Here is a 26,393-nt window from a genome sequence, read left to right as displayed (position 1 = left end):
TTAAACTACGCACAAAGCGCGAAAGTAAACATTTCATTTTCAATTCACTTGTCGCCGAGTGAAAATCAAGTGCCGTCACCGACAGTTACTTAATTAAATTAAATTAAAAGTGTGAAAAAATTAAAGTGAAAATGTGAGTCCTCAAAAACTAAGTAACTAAAATTTTAATAGCATTTGTTCCCATCAATGATTCAAAATCAAAATTTGTACGAATTAGCTTAAGACAAGTCTATCGATGATTGAATTAAGAAAGAAATGTTTATAGGTATGATGAGATATGATAAGATTGAGTGTTATGTCTTATTAATGAGCTTTGATATGTCGCTTAAAAGTATTTACATATATATGTATTATGTGTCCAAAAATTTTCCGAAACCTTTTCCATACTATTCAACTAAACTTTTAGCATAATAAACAAAACTGTTTACGTTTTTGCTCACAATTTGCAAGCCATTTGAGCGCTTTGCTTTACTGCAACTTCTCTACGACCTAAGGCGTCAGCGGTATTTAGATGTTGCAATTTTGTTTTCATAATTATTTACTTCGTCACTTCACAGCCTTAACCGAAAACAAGTAAAGAACGGTAAGTTTGGGTGCAATCGCACCTTTCACACTCATACCACTTGCTAGAATCAAAGTCAGACAATTGCCTTCTGATAGAAAAAACATATTACACATAATATATAGAAGTTGGCGTAGGCCCTGCGCTTTTCCCTGCGTTTCATTAAGTTACCTCACATACAATCACCAATCATATGGAGCAAAGACAGACGGATGTTTGAAAATCCTGATGATTTTCCATTTTAGGTACAAGGATTATGAGTAAAATACGTTGTGTAATTTTCATCGAGGCCGATATACTATATGCAGCATAAAGTCATCTAGCAGTTTAAAACTCTTTATATTTGGTGTATGGAGGCTCTGGAATCAATCCATTTTCTATACAAAGAATTACTGTTGTAAGAAAAGATTCTCTCTGATGTTCAACTGTATATCTCACACATTGACCGATACTTTTGGTCAGAAGTGCACTAGAGATACTAAAGTCCACATATTCGGTACCTAGGGGTTTTGTTTGGTTGGGCTTGGACAATTTTTGGTCATAAGGTGGGACACTTTAAAGGAATATACAGTGAAGTAAACTAAAGAACCTTAGTAACATAACTTACTAGCCAGCAGACGGCTTCAAAAAATAATATCTTTATTATTTCATTTAATTTTATAACATCTCTTGAATAATGTCTCAAATGTTCAAGTTGATTCGAGTAATAGTTTTGGAGATACAACTTTTAAAAGTTGTTCCCTCGCGGCCACCTATATAGTCACCTAAAACTTTAAATGCGTTTTTCTCAAAAATGGGTTTTCAAAGTGGGATGTAAAGATTTCTCGCGAATTACTTAACCGATCTTAATGAAGTTTTAAATAGGTTTTCGAGATGTAATTTATAAGGTCTTTAACGAAGGATTTTGTTTTGCCCTATTAAAATTATTTATAAAAAAAGTCGAGCAATTTTAAACTAAATTTTTATTTTTGCTAACACGTCTACTGAAATAAAATTTTCACTTTTTTTTTTTTCTTTTGGATTTCCTTCCTCCTATAACTTGTGTATGAACTTAATTAAAACACGAATTTTTTCCTTTTTTCTTTTGATGATTTTGTAATTAAGCTCAAAGTTCCCAAAATGACGTCGTAGTGGTCGAGTTTTGAATATTTCCTTTTAAAATTGTCACAAAATGTTTTTAAAATGTGTAGCTTTGGAATAATGAAAAGTGTGAGTAAAATATGAAATAAAATTTATTTTCAATAAATTTTTTTTGGCTCGAGGAAACCCATCTAACACCTAAACTAGGTTTTTGTTTAGCAAAGAGCTTTCAATGTACTATGGTCTTTTGTCAGAAATATATTAGAATATTCATTTTGTTTAAAAAAAATTGATAAACCTCTAAAATTCTCAAAATTATTTCAACCTAACCAAGTTCAGTATTTTAAAATAATTTTATCATCGATTAATTACGAAGACATTGTTTAAGGTATATGACTGCAAAAGTTGCTTCCAGACTCAGAGAATCTGAGTTCTTAAAAGAAGACGTATGTATCTGAACACTCGGATATCTTCACAAATTTTGATTTTATATCGGAACACTTGGATTATGGAGTCGCCAAACCAAACTATGGGAGCTTCTTCTCTGAATACATACCGACGAGGCAATTGTAGGTGGGACAAAGCCATTGGAGGAGAGTGGCAGTGAGCTTCTTGCAGTGTCTTCCAAGCCATTCACTCAGAGTGACTAACCCCGCTATCAATAGTATCGAGTGTCTTTATGTTAAGAGTGGTATAGATGCCAGGTCATAGCAGAATCACATTAAACTGCAAAGCAGATGAGCTAGCAAAAAAAGCACCCTAGAACCACTGCCGACAGAATGGCAGCAGGTCGGTGCTTCGGTATGTATTCTACTATTACATAGCTGGATTTTGGCTCAAGATCGATCGTAAGAGATCCACTAAACTCTTTGCCATAAGCAAGCCTCTTCCTAGTTGTGGAGCTTATAACAGGCCATGCTGTAAGGTTGGGAATCTTATCAGACGTTATCTTCGGAGGCCTTATGGAAGAAGAAAAGGTGAAACAACTCAACACTTCCTCCTTGATTGCTTCGCGTTTATGAATTTGAACTTTTATTTCGGCTACTAAGTGTTTTGCTAATTTAAGTTCTTTTCAATGGCTTCACAAAGGACTTCATGTAGCAGTCCACGTGTGATATTTCATCAGCTATCTAACTTATACCATCCTTTTATATATCTTGAAATATTAATAAATATAGGACTATCTGCAATATGAACTGGATGATAAGACGTATTAACGTCCATGTGCCTATCTTCGGCGGTAAATTAAGATATTTTGAGATGAGAATTTTGAGAGTCAGACCATTTTCACGGACCTAAACCTTTCTTAAAAGAAAATTTATAAAGTTTTGTCTTCTAATTGTTAAACTCATTAAAAAGTCTCACCATCTACATAAATTGTCATTTTATTCTGTCGATACGATATCTTATAGCAAACATCTTAAATTATGATTCGGCGTGATTACGTGTCCCCCCGTCTACACTTAGTGTCTTGTGCTTATTTCCTATTTTTTTTTTTTTTTTTTGTAAACAGCCTCTATGCAAGTAAAGAAGAAGAAGAACAGCATAAGTAAGTCAAGTCTAACAAGAAGTTTGTAGCACACAAAAGGAAGTATATAGTATATACTTATACATATATAAATAACCAGCGGGACGAGCTGAGTCTATTTACCAATGTCATACTGTCTGTCTGTCTGTGCGGAACTAGTCCTTCAGTTTTTGAGATATTGATCTGAAATTTTAAACGGGTTCTTTTCTCGTCAAAAAGTTGCTCCTTTGTCGGAACTGTCGATATCGGAGATTCCTATTTCATTTGACGAGATATCCTTTAGAAATTTTGTATGAATTATTTTTCAAGGCAACAGTACAATCTCCTAAGAAATTGTTCACCACTTGGACCACTGCACCATATATGTAGCTTTCATACAAACTGACCAAAAAAATCGAGTGCTTGTGCGGAATCTTTTGTATTTGTGAAGAGTAGTATGGCTTCGGTGCAAACGAAGTTAACGTACATATATATATATTTTTTTTTTTGGAGTTATACAATCCAGCAGCTGCTCGAAGGCGTCTTAAAACTGAAATTTGTATGACCCACCTTTTATCGAAGGTCATTAGGGCTCCACCACAAATAAGACGAGAAGCCCGAAAAATCAAAGCTGTTTGTACGAATGAATTAATTTGTCTTGCACTACATAAGTTTTAATTTGCTTGCCTAAATTAGCTTATTTAGCATTCAATAAGCGCAGAGCAATTGGTTATTTAATGTTTCACCTTAACCTAATTGTAAATCAGTGATTATACAATATTAACTTTGCGGTAACGTGCATAATGTAAACAAATCGCTAAGTCTGAGTTGAAAATTAATTATACTTGTATGTGTGTTACAAGATATTTTGTTTTGTGTTGTGGCATGTAAATTTTGGCGAACCGCAAATTTACTTAAATATTATATAATGGTTGAACAAAAACAAACAGAACTCCAACCAAAGCAAAGATGAATTGAAAACTGTAGACACTTGTAAACAATTTGACAGAAATTAACATTCGTCGAACGCGCCATAACAGTCTACAAATTGACGGCTAATGTCCGCTATTTGTCACAACAACAGTGCCGCTTAAATTCAGACATAATACCAGAAGTGTCCAAAGTGGCGCAAAAGTCAAGTGAGGTCGTCGAATGTTTACTTTACTGGAAAAATATTGTATTTGTTGTATTTGTGTTTTCCAACATTGTCAGCAAATTTTATCATGTATTCGATGGTAGGCTTACAAATGTTGAACGAGTTTGTGGGTAATTTAGATTTAGGGAGTGATAAAACTCATAAGCGAAGTTTGTTTGTAATATCTTCCATTGCTTAGGATTTTAGCTGAGAAAGTGGGGGTAACAACACATTGAAACATGATCAAACTTGTACAATTAAAACCATTTGATATAACATTACGCTTTTTCCTTTTCAAACCATTCCAGGGTTAATTATGAACTCAGTGAAAAAAATACCAAAACATTGGAAAGCGACTTAAAACTGAAAATTTGTTGATAATTTCTGTATAATTGTGCATACAAGGTGGGTGGCAAAGTAAACAAGACTTTTTGAATCTACTGCCCCCGGGTGGCGTCATCTATATGTCGACTATTGCGTTAGAATCTGGTATCTTTATCTATTTTCCGGTCAGAAATTCATGATATTTCATTGATTGGAAGTGAAGTTAATTTCCCGTTTTAAGTGTCAGTATGTTTGTGTTATTGGTGCGAAAATGAGCTGCGAACAAAGAGCCAAAATTAAATTTTGTTTTAAAATTGGCACAACTTTTACCGAAACGTTTCAATGGATGAAACAAGTTTATGGCGGTGGTTGCCTATCACGTAGCAGAGTGCACAGTGGTTTCAACATTTCCAAAGTGGTCGTGAAGACATAAATGACGATCAACATGTGAGCCAATCAAAAACCGTGATCACCGGAAATTCCATCGAAACTGTGCGTGAATTTATCAACATCAAAAATCAGCATTGAAATTAAATGGAATAGAACATCTTCAAAACATCGATTTATCGCATTTTGATCGAACATTTGGTTTTACGAAGGGTGTGTGCACGTTTTGTTCCGCACAAATTGACTGACGATCAAAAATTGCTCAGAATCCAACATTCGAAGGACATTATTAGAGGTTATTTGACCAAAAATCACATTTTAACAATTGATCACTTTCCACATTTACCTGTTATGGCACCATGCGACTTCTTCCTTTTCGAAGAAATGCATTTGCTCATGAAAGGAAGCGTTATACAGACGTAGAGGCCATTCAAAAGGCTTGCATCGACATACTGGCGGCCACTCGTTCGACATGCTTTTGGACCGTGCGAAAAGCTGTAATGAAGCAGAAGGAGACTATTTTTAATAAAAGAAATTGAGTTTGCCGAAAAAGCCATTTGTTCTGTTTTTTTCTTTTTTTCCAAAAACCTCCAAAGCATAGTCAAGAAACCCTCGTCCGATAATTGCGGTTATTTTCCCTCTTTTCCGAAGTCTCATTGTAAGTTGGTGCTTGCTCTGGATATCACTTTGTCCTGAAACACATTGTAGGCTTATCATGAAAGAAGATGTTAAATTCATACAACTATTAAGACATTCTTTCAGTATCTTTGATGGAACTCTAAGAGGCTTTATTTATTTCAAAACCGCTTGGCTTTTTGAATATAGAAATATAATCCTTGCTGTGAGACCACTCTTTCCCAGAACAAGAAGATTTTCTTTAAATGATATGAGCTCCGCGTGGAAGGTGCTTAACCTGTCTGGTAGACGGAATGCGATATTTGTATTTAGTTTTGTTGAAAAGACACCACCTCTCACTCGGTTATCTAGTTTGAACCTATGCTAAAGATGCCATATAGCAGGACGGAGATGACTTATAAAGTTTTGTTTTTGTTCGTGGAGAGAGGACTCCATTACTCAATTACCTACTCAGTCCGAAGTAACACCTGTTGGCAAGAGTTATTCCGAAGTTGCTGTTGGTGTTATTGCTGGTTCCAAGATAAATGAAATTATCTACGACTTCGGAGTTATGACTGTCAAGAGCGACGACTGTGTGTTTTATGACTGGAAATCTTTCGTCTTGCTCTCGTTCACTACCAGACCCATTTACTTCGCTTCCTTATCAAGTCTGAAGATTAAGCTTGCGACTATTAAAAATTGGAAGGTTATAAAAGCTTCAGACGACCGGAAGGAGGTTCTTAGTATTAGATACATATTTAAGTCCGTTTATACCATATACGATTCTCTGATTGAATAGCACAATTTATAAAGTTTTTTAACTATCCAAGATATTCTAAAGTATATGTATATGATGAATAATTGTCATTATCTGATTAATTCTCGTATGGTTACTATGGCAAGAGTCCCCATTAAGGTATGAGTCCCTTAACTAAACTTAACTGAAGTAATAATAGTTGTTTTGGTTATGGTACCCTAGAAATTAGGTAGCAAACCAGCGAAAAGATGTGGGAAGATTTATTACGATATTTCTTGCTTTGCGACCTTGAGAAGGCATTACCCAGGAGGACATCGGCAGCGCGGCCATACAAAAGTGTAATTTGTAGTATAGTATTTATCAGTGGCGGCTTCAGAATTTCTTTCTGGGTGGGTTTTGCTGTGTAACATATTCTTCATATTGATATTACTTCGTAAGTTCTTCTGAATTTTAATCAAAATTTCTGATTTTTGGTATCCCCTGTGGATCCGCCACTGATTATAAATAGTTCTTTGTTTTCTAAATATTTTGAAGCATTCACTTAAGTACTGGTGGATATATGTATGCATACTTACATACGTACACATATGTTCAATCACCTTCCTAGATTGTGAGATGTTTTAACTAACTCACCCATAAAACGCGGCTGTCATAGTTGTGGCATTGTGACAGTAACCAAGAAAGTGCCAATTACGTAATCAACTCGTTTTCTATAAAAATAAAAAAAATATGTAATAGTGCCGCATCGGGATGTACACACGCATATATTTGTCAACTGTGTTTGCAACAAGGAAACTTAAAAATGCAGTCAGTCGACAAGTGCGTAACGTCTGGCGAGATAGCGTTTGACATGCCACCAAGACCTGTTCAACAAGTGAAAATCGGAACCGGCATCGCCTGTCTCAACATACTTTTGCTTTCTGTGGCAACAACGAATTTTAATGGCGCGTGCGGGTACAACTTCCCCTTCGAATTTATTAGTCTTGTGACAACAAGTTGCCACTTGTCATATGACTTGGGATCTGGTTGCCTTCGCATGACAACTTGTTGCACGTGACACTGTTACGCATGAATATGCAACGCAGAAGGAAGCAAGCGGAAAAAGTAATTATATGTAATTAGGCAAATTAGTTACTAAAACCTCTAGCAACTTTTATGCCTGCTGAAAATAGGTAAACCCGCAAAAAAATACTGACAAAATTGGAGTCCTACTCGACTTTTGAACTATTCCCAAATTTAAATTTACCGTGTAACTTAATATGACATATGAAAACAGTACAGCGGATACTGAATAGAATACCTTCAAAGCTTAGTATTCTCTTCCATACGCACGATAAAACTTGGCTAATGCATCCGCTGTGTCTTATGGCGCTGAACTATGTCAGAATCGTCGTATATCTCGTACAGTTCATCGTTCCATCGACTGCGATATTCGCTGTTGCCAATGCACAAAAGACCATAAATCTTCCGTAGAACCTTTCGAATACTCGTAACACCGACTCATCAGATATGGTCATCGTCCATGACTCTGCACCATATAGCAGGACGGGGATGATGAGGTGACCTGTAGAATTTGGCCCTTTAGTTATTCTGCGTTTGATTTCGAGGCTGTCATTGTTTCTGATGTTGATGCTGGTTCCAAGATAGACGAAATTAGCTACGACTTCGAAGTTATGACTGTCAACTGTGACGTGGGAACCAAGTCGTGAGTGCAACTATTGTTTGTTTGCTGACTGGGGATATTTCGTCTTGCCCTCATTCACTACCAGACCCATTTGCTTTGCTTCCTTATCCAGTCTGGAGAAATCAGAAATAACAGCGCGTATGTTGAGGCAATGATATCAATATCATCGGCGTACACCAGCTGTTGAACACTCTTATACGAAGATTTTTTTTTTTAATTTCCGGCCAGTCTATTTCAGAGGCTTTGTCTACAAGCGGTCTACAATTATAATTACTAAGTATACGCACCATACATATGTACTTCAAAGTCCAACGTGCAAGAGATATCCATTTAAAAATGAAGTATGTGAATTGACTTTCACAGAAGGCCAACTGATACACTTTTGCGCCACCGCTCAACATATCCAAAAAGAGAAAACGTGTACCGGTCTATATAACTGTTTATATTTGGATGCCAACATGCCTATCAGCTGACAAAAGCAACGTAAACTTAATCAGCTGTTTGGCAAGGAAATTCAATCGCCTTAATCAGCTGAACAGCCAACCGTGTAAATATGGTCGGGAAGTGACTTTGGCATTTGACCAACGTGTGGATAGCCGGCAAGTCGGACATGTAATGCGGAAATGTTTTATAGCAAACTGGGCTCCAAATGATATTGGGTTCAAATTTTTGTCGCATGCAAATTCAACTAAACGAATGTTTACTTATCATCAATTTCTTACTGGTTTTTGTGGGTATGTGTAAATATGTGTGCACACACAAATTATACTTTAAATTGTGCTAGGTACTTTCGCAAGACGAGATGTTATAAAAACTATGCCCTGTTGTATTTTAGCAATGGACGACGTAACTGTTATATATGTACATGCCACATGTCGAGTGTAAACGCACTTTTCAAACGGTGGCAGAGCTACCGCTTTCTGGTATGTCACACTACTAAGTTTACTTTTATGCTAGTTGTAGCATTGTTTCAGGTGGCAGTTGCCGGAAGCTTTTGTTTGTTGTGCACAGTCTACGCTCGAGAATGTGAACAAAAAAAAAAAAAAATCAAATAATGCACAAACAATTGATGCTTAAAATACTGGCGCCAGCATTCGAAATGAGTTATAAAGTTTATAGTCCGTAGGGTTCTTTACAGGGTTAGACACCACTTACGCGGTTATAACCGAGTTAACAACAGCGCGTCACTTCTTTCTTCTTTTCGTTGTTCGGCGCCACGTCGAGATACCTAATGCAGCCAGGTCCGTTTCCACCTGATCTCTCCAACGGAGCAGAGGTCTTCTTCTTTCTCTGCTTCCACAGCCGGACACTGAATCGAATATTATTCAATGTACAACATCATATTTTTTCACACTTGTGAAATTTTGGTTTAAAGACATGAAAGAAAAATCAATTTTGCACTGAATTGTCTCTGGCTATAAAAAAAAAAACTGATTTGTTTTAAGAATTCTAAACGGAGAAAAGCATGGTTTATTCCGTGACAGTCATCAACAACGACTGCAAAAACAGATCGATTCGATAAGAAGGCAATGCTCTGTGTTTGGTGGAATCAGAAGGGTGTGGTATATCGTGAGCTTCTAAAATCGAGTGAAACTTTTAATATTAATCACTACAGACAACAAATGATCAATTCCAATGATTGAAAAAAGAAGACCTGGCAAAACACAAAGCAAAATCGGTTCAGCATATAAACAAAGTACTTGGCTGGGAGCTGCTATCCCATCCACCGTATATATTGGCATCCACAAATTGCCAGAAAGGTGGTCAAATGCCCGTAAGCTAGTCGAATTTCGTCCATTATGGCTATTAAATTTTTCTTATATAATAACACAAAAAATAAATCGACAAAAGTAAAATATTACGGCTTGCAACTCAACTGTATTTTGGTTGAAGTTTCGAACATCGTTATTGTCGTTAAAAACTCAATAAGTCAAAAAAAGTTTTCGGTTGTTTGACAGCAATTTTCTTGTGGTTTTAGTGTTTTCAAATCAATTCAAATGAATATCACACAATTTTTTGGAGTTGAGTTGTTTTGATTTATCGTTTTATTTCACCGGCTTAATTAGCGCTAAAATCTTTTGCTCCTAGGTTGGAAACATCAATGAAACTTGGACTGAAAGTAGTTGAAGTCCCTAATACCAAAAAAAAAAAAAAAAAAATAGTTTGGTTGACCTAAAGTTGAATTGTTTTTACTTCAATTCAACTGAGTGGAATTGAAAACCGTAGTAGGGGTATTATATTTTTCGATTTTTTCCGCAAATACTATTTCGGAGCTCGTACTCGAAAATCTAACGACAGTTAACATATATTATAGGATTCAAGTCCTGTTTATAATTTAAAAGTACGAGTAAAGAAAGCAAAAATGAGCTTTGGAATATTTTTTGAAGTTCATTCTAACTGGTGCTCACAGTACTGAGCTTGCGTTTTGTATACATTTGGATACGTAGGTAATTTGTACGTGTTTTTCCGGCTCTTTGTTGTTATTGTTCTTTTTTGCTTTTAATAATTGTTTACGGTTTACTTAAGTGTCATCACTCACCACGCAGATGCCCACAGCGGCGACAGTAGTGTATTGCACGGTGTGTTAGTTTGCAGGTTAGGACAATAAAAAAAATGTGAATGAGTTGTATGATAGAGAAGCACATTTTATTTAACAAAAAATAAAAGCCGACATCGAAATTAAAGCTTTTTACCAGCGATGATAATTATTCAAATTGTAGACATTGTTGATTCGCTTTTTATTTTTATTGAAATCGATTTGTGAGAGAATTCTCTCGCAAATAAGGAACTCGAATTTTTTCAACTAATTTCAAAATTAGTGGCAATTCTTGCGAAGCGTCGCCAAGTTCTGGCAACGCCATCTTCGCAGCAATCCAGTGGTTTTCCATCATCCTGAAACAATATTTTTTCTGTTCTTGTAAGTTTCTTCTGGATTCAAAACGAAGTTCTGCAATATTTGGCGTTTGTAGATGTGCTTTATCTACCTAATTGCTATTATATAAATACATTAAATACAAGTACGAGTATATCTTACGACATGATAAATTCAAAATGTGGAGTTGATGTCTGAAATGATAGTACTTGAGTATATTGTAATAATACTGTATTAACTGTGCCTCCTGTTAATTTTACAAATTTCAACATGTGGTGAATTTGGTTTTCACTGTTTCTCAAATAAATCATGTATATTATATAAAAAATAACGGATGAGCCAAATAGCGGATAGGCACATTTCGCCTCGCTCTAAGAGCTCATGAAAAGTGTCAAGAAAATCCGGCATTTTCGACCCAAATTTTGTGCAGCGACAAGCCCCATTTTCGACGCAATGGTTATGTAAACAAGCAAAATTGTCACATTTGAGACGAAGAGATTCAAGAGCTGCCATTTCATCCAGAAAAAATACCGATTTGGTGTAGTTTGCGGGGCGGCGGTATCAACGATCTACATTTCTTCAAAAATGATGCCAATCTGAACGTAACAATAATTCCGACCGTTTTCACTTCATGTTAATCGACTATTTGATGCCTGAAATGGCAGCTCGTGATCTTGGCGATATTTGGTTACAAAAAGACGACGCCATTTCCTAAACATCGCATCGATCAAAGAATTCATTGAGAGAACACTTCGGTGAGCAGATAGTTTCATTAACACTTACCGAACCAAACGGGGTTAGATCGCCGAAAAAACAGCCCTTGGTCGGATGAAATACGAGTCAATTCCGGTGCGTAGAACCGGCTGTCGTAGGAATTGAAAATAATTTCATGTTTAGGGCCGGTCGATTGGCCACCAAGATCGTAAGATATCACACCTTAAACTTTTTCTGTGTGGAAACAATTGATTTCTCTTAAGACCAAATATACCAATTAAAAATTCAAGTTCAAATCTCGTCTTGTCTGATAAGCTGTTTCTTCAAAAATAATAACAACAAAATTTAGCATGTGTATCTTAAACTAAACTATTTTACTTATTATTCTATTTAATAGGTTTACACAACATAACATCCAAGTTTGGGTTTTCATGCTATGCATTGCCTTCACCCTTGTATGGGCGCGTCCACAACGGTATGCACACATCGCGGTAATCGAAAATGATGCATATGAACAGACCTTACCCAACGCGCTGAGAAATCCCTTCTACAAGACGCCTCGAGTACGCGAGGCACTAGCCAAATCCAGCTGGTTCGGACCGGGCGAAGAGCCGGTAAGTAAATTAGCTAAAATTGTTTACCAATACCGGTATCAAAGTATAATAAATACTTTTACTTGCAGGTATATGATCGGCAAGCGGAGAAAATACCACGCGCTGAGATCTACAACGTGCTCGCACATGCCGGCTTCATCAATCGAAGAGGAAAACTAATTTAAGTTGGCGACCAAGCATACCTAGAAGAGTTCTGAGCATCATAAAGGAGAGTTATCTGTAGCTATACAAGTGGGGTTATTCGTGAACCAACGAACAAACAGCTTATTTACCTAACCTAACCTGACTGAGAAATGTACATTTAGCATCGAAAATATCATACTTATAAAAATGTATTTTTATTTAGGATTCGTTGTCAACAAACAAAATCGTGTATTTGTATTATATTACAACAGATTTAATTTATATTTTAAAAATATTTCATTGCAGTCATAAACATTAAGTGTTGCACAGTCGCAGAGTAAATGAGACAAATTGATACATTTGTGGTTTGTGTGTTTTACAGTTATACAAAATTGTACATATTGAAACGGATTTAAATATATTTAGCTTAGTAGGAACTAAGCGTTTAGAAAAAATTATTACTGTAATTTGTATTACATTAGCATTAGTAGCAGTTTTAGTCTGATTCTAATATTTCACTTACTAGCTCTTTAACTAATTATTGTTTCAAAATTCTAACTCTACATTATATGCTGAAATACGTTTCAACTGTGCCTCGTTGTCGTGTCTCTGCTGGGCTAAAGAACTTTTCGCCGCATTTGCATTGATTGCTTCGCTTTTCATAATAAAACTCTTCCGTTTTTCCATGGCAGTTGCCTCCTCGACCATCTCGACATCTTCGTCATTAGTTGTGTTGCGCTTCGTTTTCACTTTCACTTTTGCGTCGGCAGCCAACTCTTCTTCGGCACTTTCATCATCATCGGTCGAGTGACCGTCATGTCCATTCATAAAAACAGCCGCGCCGCCATTAAGCATTTTTCTTCTATTATACAGGGGTTTGTTTGTTTTCTCCGCCTGCACTGTTTCATCTTTCTCTTGCGTAACGGCAGTTTTTAAGAGAGACTTCACAAAATCGGCAGCTAGCAGACTTAGTGGCGGCATTGTGTGTGTGGACATCTCAATTAGCTGGAAGCAAAAAACAACAGTTCCATAAGGATTTAGTATTTTTAATAGTTTGGAAGACATTACAGCTGTTTTATTAAATAGCAACTGATGCGTGAGAAAATATTTTAAAAAAAATAATAAATAAAATAATCCTTTAAGACGATATCTCTAAAGACATACATTGTGACAAAATAGCACCCATAAATTGTAATCAAATTCCCATGTTAAATGATATTTCAAAATGTACAAAAAATACCAAAGTGTGTTTCGCTAAGTTGGGAGAACTATCTTTAATTACTATGCCAAATATGAGCGCGATCTGTCAACCAGTTTGTTAACGACAGCTGTTTAAGTCGGTACATCTCTGTAGTGCGTTGTGATTTTTAAAATGGATAAAAATATCGACCAAGAACTTGTCTTAAATTTTGTATTTCTAACCAAATTTCGGGTGCAGAAATGTTGAGAATGTTGGAAAATGGTGACGGTGATTCAGTTTTACCAAAAACACAAGCCTACGAGTGGTACAAACCCTTAAAGGACGGTCGAGAGATCGTTGAAGACATGCCTCGTTCTGGACGATGAAAATATTAAAGATATGGCAAGAGAGCTCGACATCTCTCGCGAGTCCGTTCGAGGTAAGTTTGTGTATGAAGCGCGTTAGTGCTCGACTCGTCACGATAAACCTGATTTTTTTTCAAAAAGCGCACGAACTCCAATTCCACATTCATGGAGACCATTATAACTATCGATGAAACAGGGGATTATGAGTTCGGTATGCAAAGAAATCAAAAAAATAAGCGGAATGTAGGGAAATGACTAGCCGAAACCATAAATCCATGTCAAAGCCGCTCAAAAATCAAGATGATGCTCATTGCTTTTTTTTTTTTTGCAGCTATGTCCCAATTCGATGTGAGTGCTTCTGTCTAGCTCACTGACATCACCAGCATTTTCCGCTGTGACTAGGCACCCAAACTAACCTGATCTTAAGTATCGCAGATCTGCAATCGGAGTGAGTGCTCACTTGCCTGAAAGAGACTGCACTTTATAACAGTAAGTCTACCGACATTTTAATAACAGCCACTTCTTGTTGTAGAATGACACCACAATGGTTCGGTAGCCTAACGCTAAGATTTACGGAGCTCCTTAAAGAAAACTCTCACTTCGACCTTTCATTCTAGCTTCTACCCATCCGTCAAAAACCTCTCTCTTCTCCAGCCGCTCCTAACTCGTCTATATGCAAGTAGAAAAAAAAAATCCGCCCGAGTGGCCTTCGAGATGGAGTGATCTAAGTTTTCAGGAATGAAATTGAAGGATGATGAAATTTCAGGTCCCCAACATATGCTTAGCTTTCATGAGTCTTAGAACGCACTTCGCAGCAATACACCTGCCGGCATTGTCCACAGGGGCTTTGCATAAAAATGTTATTTTACCTTGAATTTAGTTAAGGAGATTTTTGTTTTTTTTGTAAAAGAAAAAAGAAAAAACCAAAAACGTGGCTATTTTAATATCTCACATAAATTTTGTGGTTAAGATGTAAATATTAAAGTGTTAGATATTTTCACTTTATAGAAATTGGTCATGTAACATTCTCCTGTAGAACGCAAGTTTTGCCAAAAATCGAGATACACCGTTTTCAACATTTTAAAATTCAACCACAACTTCTTTCTCCTCTTTCGAACCACAGTTCTCCGCAAATTATTATTTTTTATTATTTCTTCTCTCTACTTCAGCGGTATTAAACCATATGGTTTTTTGATCAAAACTATCTTCCCTGGTCTACTACTCCTTTTATATATCTAAAGATAATCATAATTTGTTTAGTAGAGCTCAAAAACCCTCGGATAATATGACATGTTTTTGTTTTTCTCGGAAATAGCTGCGTTTTAGTTATGTGTACATATAATTTTTTAATAAACAAACATAGTTTTTTTCCTGTGAATTAAATGAGAAAATAAAATCAAAATAGCGGCGCCATAGAGTTGAGCAATAAGAGTCATGTTTGGTGAGGATTTGTGTACCTGAAGAGGTTTGGAACTTCTAGAAAGAAACGCTGAATACCCTATAAAATATATACAGCTCTCATAGATAGCTGAGTTGATCTAGCTATGTTCGTCTGTCCGCCTTTTTTCATACATTTATGTATGTGCGAACTGGTCCCTCAGTTTTTGAGATACCAAACTGAAATTTTGATCATGTTCTTGACTCCTCAAGAAGCTGCTCATTTGTCGGAACCACCGATATCGGATGACTATAACATTTAGCTACCATACAAACTGAGCGATGGAAATCAAGTTCTTGTAAGCAATATTTTCTATTTGTGAAGGTTATTGCATTACAACAAACAGAAACATTTGGCTTGGTAAGAGTTCAAAAAAGTTCAAAGAATTATTTGAAGCACTCTAATGTACATTAGTATTTATAAATACATATTTACACATGTAAATACTTAGCGAGGAATTCGACTAATACGTAAATCGATCGAAGGATGCTTTTATTGCTAACAGATTATTTAATATTAAAACGCAATTTTAAGAAGTCAATAAGGCAGTTTTTAGCTTAGCGACAATGCATAGAGAAAAAATGCATACGTAAAATATTAAAGCAAAATGAAAAACAATTAACGATTAAAAGTAAACAATTCCGCTATCAATTGCAATTTGGGGGCGCACCTGGGAGCAACTAATATCAACCGTGATGACACAAAAAAAAGAAATAACAGAAAATGAGTGTTCAAAGGTACGCGTGCATTATTTAAGAGGGACAATCGAGATGTGTTAAAAACGTTAATTCAAAATTTAATAAAAGAACATTAAACTTTTCGTTGTTTAGAGAAGGGTTGAAAATCAAATATATTTGCATACTCTCACTTATATTTTTTTCTTCCATACATTTAAAAAGACTAATTTCGATTGTTTAACACAAAATTATCCACAAAATCTTCCAGCATGTCCGTCATACGTTCCCGGTAGATGTCATCGCTGCGAAAAGCTTCCAAACACATCTCCACACGTTTGGCACCAAAGAAATCAGTGAAACCGTTCGCCGAAGCGGTTACAGCTTCAGCCAGTTCTGTCGGTAAAAGCGTCAAGTGGGAAAAAAATAGACTTTCAATAAGTCCAACAATGCGAAATTTGTCTGCTGTTTCATTGAATTCTTGCCGCGGCAAGTACTCTTCAATGTTGAGTTGCTCCTGCTTCAAGTATTTGGACATAAAACAATAGTAGTCATCGAATAATTCACGTAAATATTGCCTCCGGAAGCTACTGCTTGTCGGTATGGTGAGTATTGTTATGACATCTACCATGGGCGGTGCATAACGGCTAAGCTGAAAGTCCACTAGACGACACTGTATGGGCGTCTTACTAGATTCGCCATACTGAAACATGGCGTTGTTCGCCCACAGATCGCCATGACAAAATACGTTTCGATATTTGTCCGACGTCTGTGCCAATTTGTAGATCGCAGCCATGCGTTTCGGAAACTCTATTAAAATATAGTCCAAATCCTCTTGATATTTCGGCAGTAATTTTATCAGTTCCGCAAATACTCGATTCGCATTGTTGAAATTTTGTTTACGCACGTGTGTCTCCGGAATGCCCAACGGATAAGCGTTCTCCACCACAGCCTCGGGATGTAGCTGGTTTAACTTGCGTTCAGAACGCACTTCATAGATTATCGAACTGGCATGCAGCGCTGCAAGTGTCTTCAATACGCAATGCAGGTGATCATAGTTGAGAATGCCGTCACGACCGGCGGCCATGCGGAAATTCTGATCCGCAAGATGTTCGAAGACGAGTAAGCGCTCGTCAGCGTAGTAGCAATTAGGCGCCACATGTGGTATAATTTTTTGCAATTGAGGCAATGCCTCACGGTATACACTAACCTCTTTTTTGTAAAGACCAAACTCTTCTACATACTCCATGCGAGATGCCAATTCTAGTGGTGGAGTTTTGGTGAAAAAGCGCACTTGCTCCAAATGTTCCTTTCCTTCGACATTAACTCGGCGAACTTTGAGCGTGAGTAACTGATGACGACCGAAAAACCCAGTGACGGTGTCTGCGTTGGCTGAATGCTCATAACTAAGAACCTCAAGTGTAAGCGGCTGTTCGAACTGATTGTACTTGTAATAGCTCTGTCCAAGTCTGTGCAAAGCATCGTTGCTTAACTCAATTGTAGCTGTCATATTGTGAAGACATGTAAAACTAAGGCGCACTTAAGAATGATAATTTTAAATAAGAATTCTTCCGGATATAGTGTGAACTGCATTAGATACTGAAGCTGAATAGCATCCCAATTTAAAACCATGGAAGTTTTGTGTGCTCACTATCAGCAAGCCCTGCATACTTCAGTTGGGAATGTAAGCGTTTGGCGAACTTAGAGGGAAATATATTTTATTTGAGTTGAGATATCGTTATGCAAATAAGATTTACTCATTGTTGAATTTGCTTACTATATTTAAAAAGTAGATAATTTGATATACAGTTCTTGGTTTACATTCTCACGCCATTCCATATCTGAGATGTTGTATAATTGAGCCTACAGTTGAGATCATAAAAATATCATTTTAAGAGAATCTAATAAATTCGTGTAAAGAAATTAAGAACGTTTTTTAAGTGGGTAGTGACTTCACATTTCTTGTCAATTGAGCATTTCTGGCAAAGTTAAAGTGCTTCAAGACCAGCATTAAGCTCATTCGATTCGCCAATTTTGTATAAGATTTTTGCACAAAAGATCGGTTAAGGAAAACATCTTTACTAATGAAACATATACCAAGTGCTTAATAATATAAAATAATGAGAAATGCAGGTTGTAAGTTTCATCTGTTTTACAGTATATTGTTCCATGAACCATAGCTGGTTATCGATTTTTTTATAAAATATGTAAGTAATTAACCAACACCTATCTTTCTACTTCAAAACATTAGCTAGATGCATAATAGTGATAACTATTTTTTGTAAGACAAAGTACAACTTTTTTAAATTAAGGGAACACTTAAGAATTCTACTGGAACTAAATATAATATACCCTTAAAGTATAAATCTTCCTCTCACTTACTTGAAGTTCGTTTAAGGCATACTAAGTGAGAGTGAGAGTCGTTATAAATGCATGAGAAAAAGAAGTTGATATTTTTCATTTCATTTCCTAATTTTTCGCCAATCGCTGTACTTCAAGGTGTTTGTTTCACTTTATAGGACAAATACAGTTTACTATCTCTAGTAACTATTTACATATGAGCCCACGTTATCTGAACCCACCGGCTACCATTATGTACACATGCAATAGATCAGAGACACACTCTATGGCATATAAATAAACTGGCGAAAACATTCTTTTATTTTTAGATAAATAAAATGTTTACAAATTTTTTTAAATTTACCCAACAAAAATTTTTGTGTGTAATCTTTAAAAAGAGTACTCTCGAATTACTCTCAATAGGGTAACATTTGGAATGGATTAGTCTCCCAGACATACCTTTAGGATACAATTAGATACTAATTAATCCCAAACGAATATCTTTTGGCTATAATTAGTGATGAATTCGTTGAATTTTTGTGTGCATGGGTACAGTTAGTCTACTTTTATAGGTATTCGGGTCTAAAAGGGTAAAATTAGTCTCTTTATAGAACAGCGCGATCATATCTCAGACTTGTCGCATGTTTTGCAGGTTCAATATAAAAGGCATTGTAAAGACATCTACGTCGTATAACCTTTATAAGATATATGAAACTTCAATCAAGCGGTGAGCTGCGGTCAGATACCTGAAACCCTGACTGAACTTGACATTTCTGGCCTTCACTTTACACATATAACGACTTTTTTGTAGGTTAAAATATAACCCTCATAAATCAACAAGCCGATTTCCAAACTTTCCACAAGGCAGTATGAAGTAAGAAATATTTCACTCAGCTTGAATAGCTTGACAGCTTTACATTTACGGATCAGTTGAAAAGTTTCCGGCCTGACATATAGATGACGCTATAAATTTGACAGCTGTCGGATCATTTTTGAGTTATATCATTCTGCATGAATCAACTTTTGTCATTGTGAAATAAATGGATAAAAAGGAATATCGCGTTTTGATAAAATATTGCTTTTTGAAGAGGAAAAATACAGTTGATGCAAAAACTTGGCTTGATGACGAATTTCTCGACACTGCCCCAAGAAAATCAAACATCAATGATTAGTATGCTAAGTTTAGACATGGTAAAATGGGTACCGAAGACTATGAACGCACTGGACGCCAAAAAGAGGTTGTTGCCGACGAGTCTACAAAATAATTTTGGATTACTATAAAGGGAAACGCTTTTGAATATAATAAGACGTTGTTTCACCAAGACAATGCACAATGCCACAAGTCAGTGAAAATGATGGCAAAAATCCATGAATTGGGTAACCGTATTCTCCAGATCCAGATTCCCAGATATCTCAGATGCCAAAAGAATGCTCTCTGGGAAAATTTTTTCGTCGAATGGAGTGGGGATCGCCGACACTTAGTCTTAATCAGAGTATCATTCCTCAAGGGAGCTGTGTTAAATAAAATAAGGGGATTTTGCCAAAAAAAAAAAAAAAAAAGTTTTTTTTACTATGGTAGGCCGCGAAGTTTTCAATTGACCTGTTAGATTACCGAGTCTTTTTCTTTCTTTTTCGCAAATTTCACTGATGTTACGTAATATCCAAAAAACGTTTCAGAAGTGCGTTATATATGAAAGGTTCTGATAAGAAAAACAACTTTTTTGGGAGAAGAACAAAAGAAATAAATTTGCAAATATACATATTACCAAAATCGGTTCGGTTATCGAGACGCATCGTGTGCTGCGTTCAATATTCGTTTCACATAATGGCACAGCAGAATCGGTAATTCCTTCCTTTACACTACTGGATAATGGGCATCTTCAGAGACTCCGTACAATGTTGCTGTCTGCTGTGGAGCAGAATATCGAAGAGGACCCGAATGAGTCTATACGCCATCACGTGCTAAAATTGGAGCTCTACTCATCCACTTTATGGAAGATTTTAAAGAACTTCTTGTGAAGCGCGTCCCACTTTTGGTGAATGGGTCCAAAACCAGATGGTCTCCAATCCAGACACTCCAATTCAATGGGTAGATTAATAATTAACAACCTCGCATTTGGAGTAATGATAATCCAAAAAGCATTGTTGAGGCGCCGTTACATCCTGAAAATGTCACTTTTATCTGTATTCTGTGGACCATCTTTCCTAAAAATTCGGTCGTAACGTTACATTCAATGGGGAACGCTGCAGAGACATGATTATTGACTTTTTGTGCCTGAATTAGATGATGTTGCAGCGGACAGCCTTTGGTTCTAAGAAGAAGACGCTACGTGCCATACAGTCTACGAAACAATCAAGTTATTGTAGGAAACTTTTGGTGAACGCATTATCTAGCGTGGTGGGTGTATAGCGTGACCTCCAAGATCGTGCCCTTTAACATCGCTGAACTACTTTTTGTGGGCTTATGTGAAGTCGCTTGTTTACGTAGATAAACTCGTGACGATTGAAGCCTTGGAAGATAACACTCGGTGATTTATTGCCTCATAAATAAAATATATTTATATATAATAATATAATATAAAATATTTGAAGATAATGACACACGCTTCTCTTTCCAATAATTTAGGCCATATTAATCAATGTGCATTTTATTTCGTCTTGAAAAGCACATGTTTCATTAAAACACCCTTTATTTAAACTTCGTATTTCACGGTAGATAATTCTAAAAATACATTAAGCAACAAATTAAATTGTTTTGCAGCTGTATAATAGAAGTGCGGATCATTATAAGTAGACACGTACTGAAGTAAGTATATTTCATAATATGCAAGGAGCAAATGACAAACGGTTAAAGTTCAAGACATGATAGTGTCCGATAAGCCTATCGAGACCCACACGTTCCATTTTGATTGCCAAACTATGAAATCATTTCTTTTTAAAGAATTTCACATTTTGTATTTTGCTAAAAATACATTTTATTTCGTTTTTTCAATTGTAATCAAAATTAAGCGTTAAGAATATATTTTTATATGCGGTTACTGCTATGTGTAGAGAGTTGAAAGCACCAAAGCTATTAAGAAGTCATCAGTGCAAGCAAGCGAAGCATTTATATTTACAATAATAACAATTACAAATAGCAACGTAATAAAACAAGAGAGAAGAACTTAAGTACAGCTGAACCGAAGCTAGAATACCCTTCACAAAAAACATATCCGTACAAGAACTTGATTTTAATCAGTCAGTTTGTATGGCAGATATATGCTAAAGAAGACCGATCTGAACAGTTTCTTCGGAGATTATACTGTTCCCTTGGATAATTTTTAATGCAAAATTTCGTGAGAATATCTTGACAAATAAAACAGATTCCCATATAAGGACTGAATTTTGATCTGTCAATTCGTATGGCAGCTACAAGCTAATGAGGTCCGATTTGAACAATTTCTTCGGAGATTATACCGTTGCCTTAGACAATAGTCCACGCCAAATTTGGTGAGTATATCTCGTCAAACAAAAAAGTTTTCCATATAAAGACCCGAGTTGGAAAGCTTAGTTTATATTGGCAGCTATATGCTATAGTGGTCCGATATCGGCGGTTCCGACAAATGAGCAGCTGCTTGAGAAGAAAAACTCACGTGCAAAATTTCAGATTCATAACTCAAAATCGAGTTACTATTTCGTGTATATACAGACGGACGCGCCGACAGAGGTTATGACTATGACAAATTTAATACACCACTTTTGAGGTATAATAATGTAAGTGATAGCGTAATCACTTTGAACCCATAAAGACTAAGTAAAAATCATTTAAGGAAACTTTCAGCTGCTTGCTGGTTAAAACTGGACTATGCGTGTTGGGACATCCGGAAGCTGCTAATAGGCGAAGAAAACGAAAAAACGAAAACTGAGCCAATGAAATGATGTCGAAGCCCGAATACTGGCCAATCTACGGCACAGAGACTTGAGTGCGGAGCAAAGAAGCTCACACATTTCTTTGCGATATGAGCGAGATCTCGCTTATGGAAATTTGCTAAAAATGCCATGGAAAAACAATTAAAATGCAACAACAATACATGAAGACAACATCATGCTTATTCAAGTATAACGGTACACATATTTCCTGTATGCTGGGCAACCCCACGAGTAAATTAATTAATTTTCCAAATGAACTTAGTGCAAACCGGCTATCACAAATTATCTAGCCCCCCAATCAGCTGCAGCTGACTAAAGTTGAAGGCACTCTTCAGAGCAGAGGAGAAGCATCTTCACGACACAACAAAAATATGAGTAATGCTCATACGACGATGATGATGATAAAAGCACGAAAACAAAACGGACAGTCATAAAATGCGTTTGACCTGCTATATAAATAATTAAGAACAAGCTCAAGCAAGTCAGGGACTGAAGCATTTAAATAGTTAGTTAGCTGGAATTACAGTTACAATCATCAGCAAAAGCGCATAAAAATTGTAAATATAAAGCCAATTATATTATAAGAAAGAGATACTATAGTATGTATAAGTGCATTTTAGTCGAATACATAAAGCCGACACAACATAGCAGATCCGAAAAATACACCAATACAAACATTACAGCGTCGGAAAGAGTATTGTTATTGGTGTTGTTGGCAAATGCACGCGGCAATTAGTTCAACGAAAAAACGATGACAAACAGCTCGTGGCGCCAAAAATGTATATACACTGAACAGAAACCCGGCAGCAATCGCAAATGTGAACCGAAAGTGCTGGTACAGTGGAGAAAGCACCAGAAAAATATTAACCTATTATCTTATAAGCTTTAGACACGCAAGGTATTGGTTCTATTTTTAGGTGACAAACATCATTGTCGCTGTTGCCGAGTAGTTTTAAGGGCTCAAGTAACAGCTGAGCGAGAATTTTTAAAGAGTAAAATATAGAAATAATGCTAATGGCGGAGAATTTACTAGCCTTAAACATATACTCTTCCTACACCATAAATAAATACATAAAGAGGAGCTCTACTCTTACCAATAATTCATAAATACAAATCTGCCCCACCATGGGTTAGCAGAGCCACTATGCAGACCTTAAGGTCGCTGGCAGTGAGCTAAAAGCTGGTCAAGGGGTACATGACCTCATTAAACATATTCAATTGTTGTTGTTGCAACGGTTACCTAGACCCCACTTCAACGGTAAACCCAGAAAACGCGCTGTTTCGACGGGGTCGAACCTTAGGGAGAGGTCAGATGTGTAGGGTTACCAGGGGACGCATAGAGGTGACATGCCTGGACTCGTACCCTGGACATATATTTGATATGTCATGATTGATTCGATCGGATAAGTCGGAATTTAATCTGATACAATATCCAGAACCAAGCTGTGCAAGGGTCACTCTTGATTCTCTCGGCAACTCCAGCGCGTCATCTACAATGGGTGGTGGTTTGACTCCAAGTATGCTATTTCCTAAAAGAGAGTCGGTGGAGATGTTGATGGCTCCACTGTGAATAGGGGTCAGTGCATGTTTGATGTTTGCTGTGTCCGAAGTCTAATCGGCGTATTGTTGTATGTCGTCGACGTAGTTGAGGAAGGACCTCTTGATGCGCCTAGGATGTGGTTCCGCTACAAGCAGATAAATACATTGATGACTTCTACGAAAGCACCACAGCAGTAACTGCTTGGATAGGGGAGGACATTATGCTCTTTAACTGGGAGCATGCAGGTGTTGGAAGACATCAAGAGGCATTCCGTTGTAGTCCAGAGTGAGTGTTCTTCATCGTCTGCATTTAACTGCATCCAAGCGACCATATTAATGCGGCGTAGTTAAAGACCGGCCGGCCGATTGTTTTGTATGTTGCCAACAACGTTTCTTTGTATTATTCCCAGATGCCGACGGCTAGCGACTTGAAGATTTTGTTGATGCTCCGTACTTTGGCAATAATTGCCGTCATGTGAGGAGTGAAAGAGCACAGGTTGTCGAATATCACACCTAACATCTTAGGGTTATGACAGTCGAAATTTTAACACCATTGACTGCAATACTAAGGTCAATTCTGTACTCTTTCGTCAAGTTAGTCAATATGGTCGTTGTGGAATTAGTGGGGGAGAGTGTTCGATTCTGTGCTGCGAGGAAGAGATTGGATGCTAAATTTTTTTCGCCTCGCGCGAGATGAGTAAACTTTGTTCAGCAACCAATACTTGTGAGCTTGCAAAAGCCTTCTAGTCGAAACAGGTAATGGTCAATTGAACCGCTAGCTCTCAGCAGAGTACACATTACCGCAATGATAGGCGCCCTAAGTTGACTTGAAAGATTTTGTAGACTTTGTCAGCATGTTGGGATGAGGAAGATGAGGCGGATACATTTATACACTATCTGCTTTACTGTCCAGTTTTTGCCACACCACGGTTGAAGCATGTTGGTCGGCATACTTTTTACGAACCTGGCTAACTGCTACAAGAAGCCTCAATAAATTTGTGGCAGACTCTAGAAGTTTTGTCGATACGCGGCGGTCTTTTTGATCCACACCTAGAAGTTGTGGCATCACAACGGGCAGGCATCTCTAATTGTCTAAGTATGATTATTCGTGGTCTTAGGAGAAATCAGTCTACTTACTTAACCTAATTAGTTAGTTAAACTCATTTTCATCACAGTGTAAGTCATTTTGGAATTTTCTAAATGAAAAAGCACGGTAGTCTTTGAACCTGCCGACGTTCCTACGCTACATTCAGCTTATGATACGAATGATACATTAAGGAACGAGGTCGTTCGCTAAGACAGATTCGAGTACCAGCGACTGTGTTCAGTTTCGCAGGCTCAAAAACTTACTCGTTGATAAACAATTTATCTCAGATCAGGCAGATAAAATAGTAACACCGAGAGGATTGTGCGAAATTTGAATTTTGGCAAATAACAAGCTGGTTTTTGGCGAAAAAATCGGTTAATGGAATTTATAATGAAAAATATTTTTGAAGAAAAAATTAATAACAACTCTCCCACGATACCTCGCAAATTTTATTCAGAAACAGCGTTCAAAATCTCGAAAGGATCGGGTGTAGCAGTTTTGACTACAGTTTTGAAGTTATGAAGTGCGTCGTCTTTGTTGAAAGTTGAGTTTTGAGTTTACCAATCTGATGTAAAGAGCGTTTATATGTTACGACAGATATAAAAATACCCATAACTTGAAACTCAGATACAAAATGCTTCAGGGTATATAGATTCATTTAAAAAAGATAAAATCGAAAAAAATTTAAAACCTACTTCTCTTAAAGTTTGATTTTGAAAACTTCAAAACCTTTGGCATTTTCTATTTATCGGAGTACAGTTGTCGTGCTGATAGTAGTGAGCACACTATACAATTCAGAAAAACATTGAGACTGTCGCTGCTATTGCTCCCACTGCCAAAGTGATACGCAGATAAACAAGTTATGGTTGGAATGCCAGCGAAGTAAACAAGTGGCGCAAAGAAAAGAACATATTGAAACAAATGAAAAGTGAGTTAAAGTAGAAAAGAACTTTGCCATTAAGAAACGAAAAACAGGATGAAAAATATATGCGAATGTAATGGCTATTTATTGTGCAGTAGTGATATGCATCTCAAAGCTAGTGGAGCGCTCAGATCAGCGAATGTGCAACAGAGTAACATCGCTAGTTGCCGCCGCAGACTGCCACAACAACACGCGATAAAGCAGCGCTTTGGCTTTGCATGTCAGACAGCGGTTGTGGAGTAAAAGTAGGGGGTACCGTGACAGTTATCACCGCCTTCGTTCTTGTCGTCGTGCGAATAATGTTAACATCGGTGCTCGCATATAAATTGGAATGCAGGCAACAGCATGTGAGATAATTTCAAATTGTCGCTCGCACTCGGCAGAACATGCGAAGGAACAAGTGCGGTTCAACGCGGCGTATGCGGACGGAAAAAATTTATAAGAATAGAAGTAAACTGCAAAAATTAAACTAAGAGAAAGGAAAAACTGAAACGCAGTAAAGTTATTGTGCGGAGCAGAAAACAAAATTCAATAAATAAATAAAACATTTACAAAATATTAAAAA

At 36.8% G+C, this 26,393-nt stretch overlaps 3 protein-coding genes and 1 long non-coding RNA gene across 4 annotated transcripts in view; 2 read left to right on the top strand and 2 right to left on the bottom strand.

The window, feature by feature from the left end:
• On the top strand, nt 1-12,832 carry LOC108973805. Its single transcript, XM_018941295.1, has 3 exons — nt 1-133; nt 12,035-12,251; nt 12,320-12,832. Coding segments are annotated over exons 1-3 (315 nt in total). The 5' UTR covers nt 1-131; the 3' UTR covers nt 12,416-12,832.
• Nucleotides 12,552-26,393, bottom strand: part of LOC108973803 (WD repeat-containing protein 75) — a 24,092-nt gene continuing 10,250 nt past the window's right edge. Inside the window, exon 11 of the mRNA XM_018941293.1 lies at nt 12,552-13,379. Within this exon, the coding sequence (XP_018796838.1) occupies nt 12,921-13,379 (459 nt within the window). The 3' untranslated portion in view covers nt 12,552-12,920. The remainder of the gene's footprint in view (nt 13,380-26,393) is intronic.
• Nucleotides 16,174-17,626, bottom strand: LOC108973804. Its single transcript, XM_018941294.1, has one exon. It carries the CDS (start codon nt 17,539-17,541, stop codon nt 16,258-16,260), a length of 1,284 nt encoding a protein of 427 aa, XP_018796839.1. The 5' UTR covers nt 17,542-17,626; the 3' UTR covers nt 16,174-16,257.
• On the top strand, nt 22,683-26,393 carry LOC108973808. Its single transcript, XR_001993747.1, has 2 exons — nt 22,683-22,837; nt 25,666-26,393. It is a non-coding gene; the product is annotated as an uncharacterized LOC108973808 (long non-coding RNA).

This window comes from Bactrocera latifrons, unplaced genomic scaffold (assembly GCF_001853355.1).
Source record: "Bactrocera latifrons isolate USDA-ARS-PBARC rearing strain unplaced genomic scaffold, ASM185335v1 scaffold_50, whole genome shotgun sequence".
NCBI classification, from domain to species: domain Eukaryota; kingdom Metazoa; phylum Arthropoda; class Insecta; order Diptera; family Tephritidae; genus Bactrocera; species Bactrocera latifrons.
The sequence above is the reverse complement of the archived record's forward strand: the minus strand, read 5'-3'. Positions and strand labels throughout refer to the sequence as shown.

Coding starts and splice junctions, on each gene's coding strand:
- LOC108973805 (XM_018941295.1), top strand. Junction 12,252..12,319: donor TCGGACCGGGCGAAGAGCCG/GTAAGTAAATTA, acceptor TTTTACTTGCAG/GTATATGATCGGCAAGCGGA.
- LOC108973804 (XM_018941294.1), bottom strand. CDS start 17,541: ATGACAGCTACAATTGAGTTAAGCAACGATGCTTTGCACAGACTTGGA.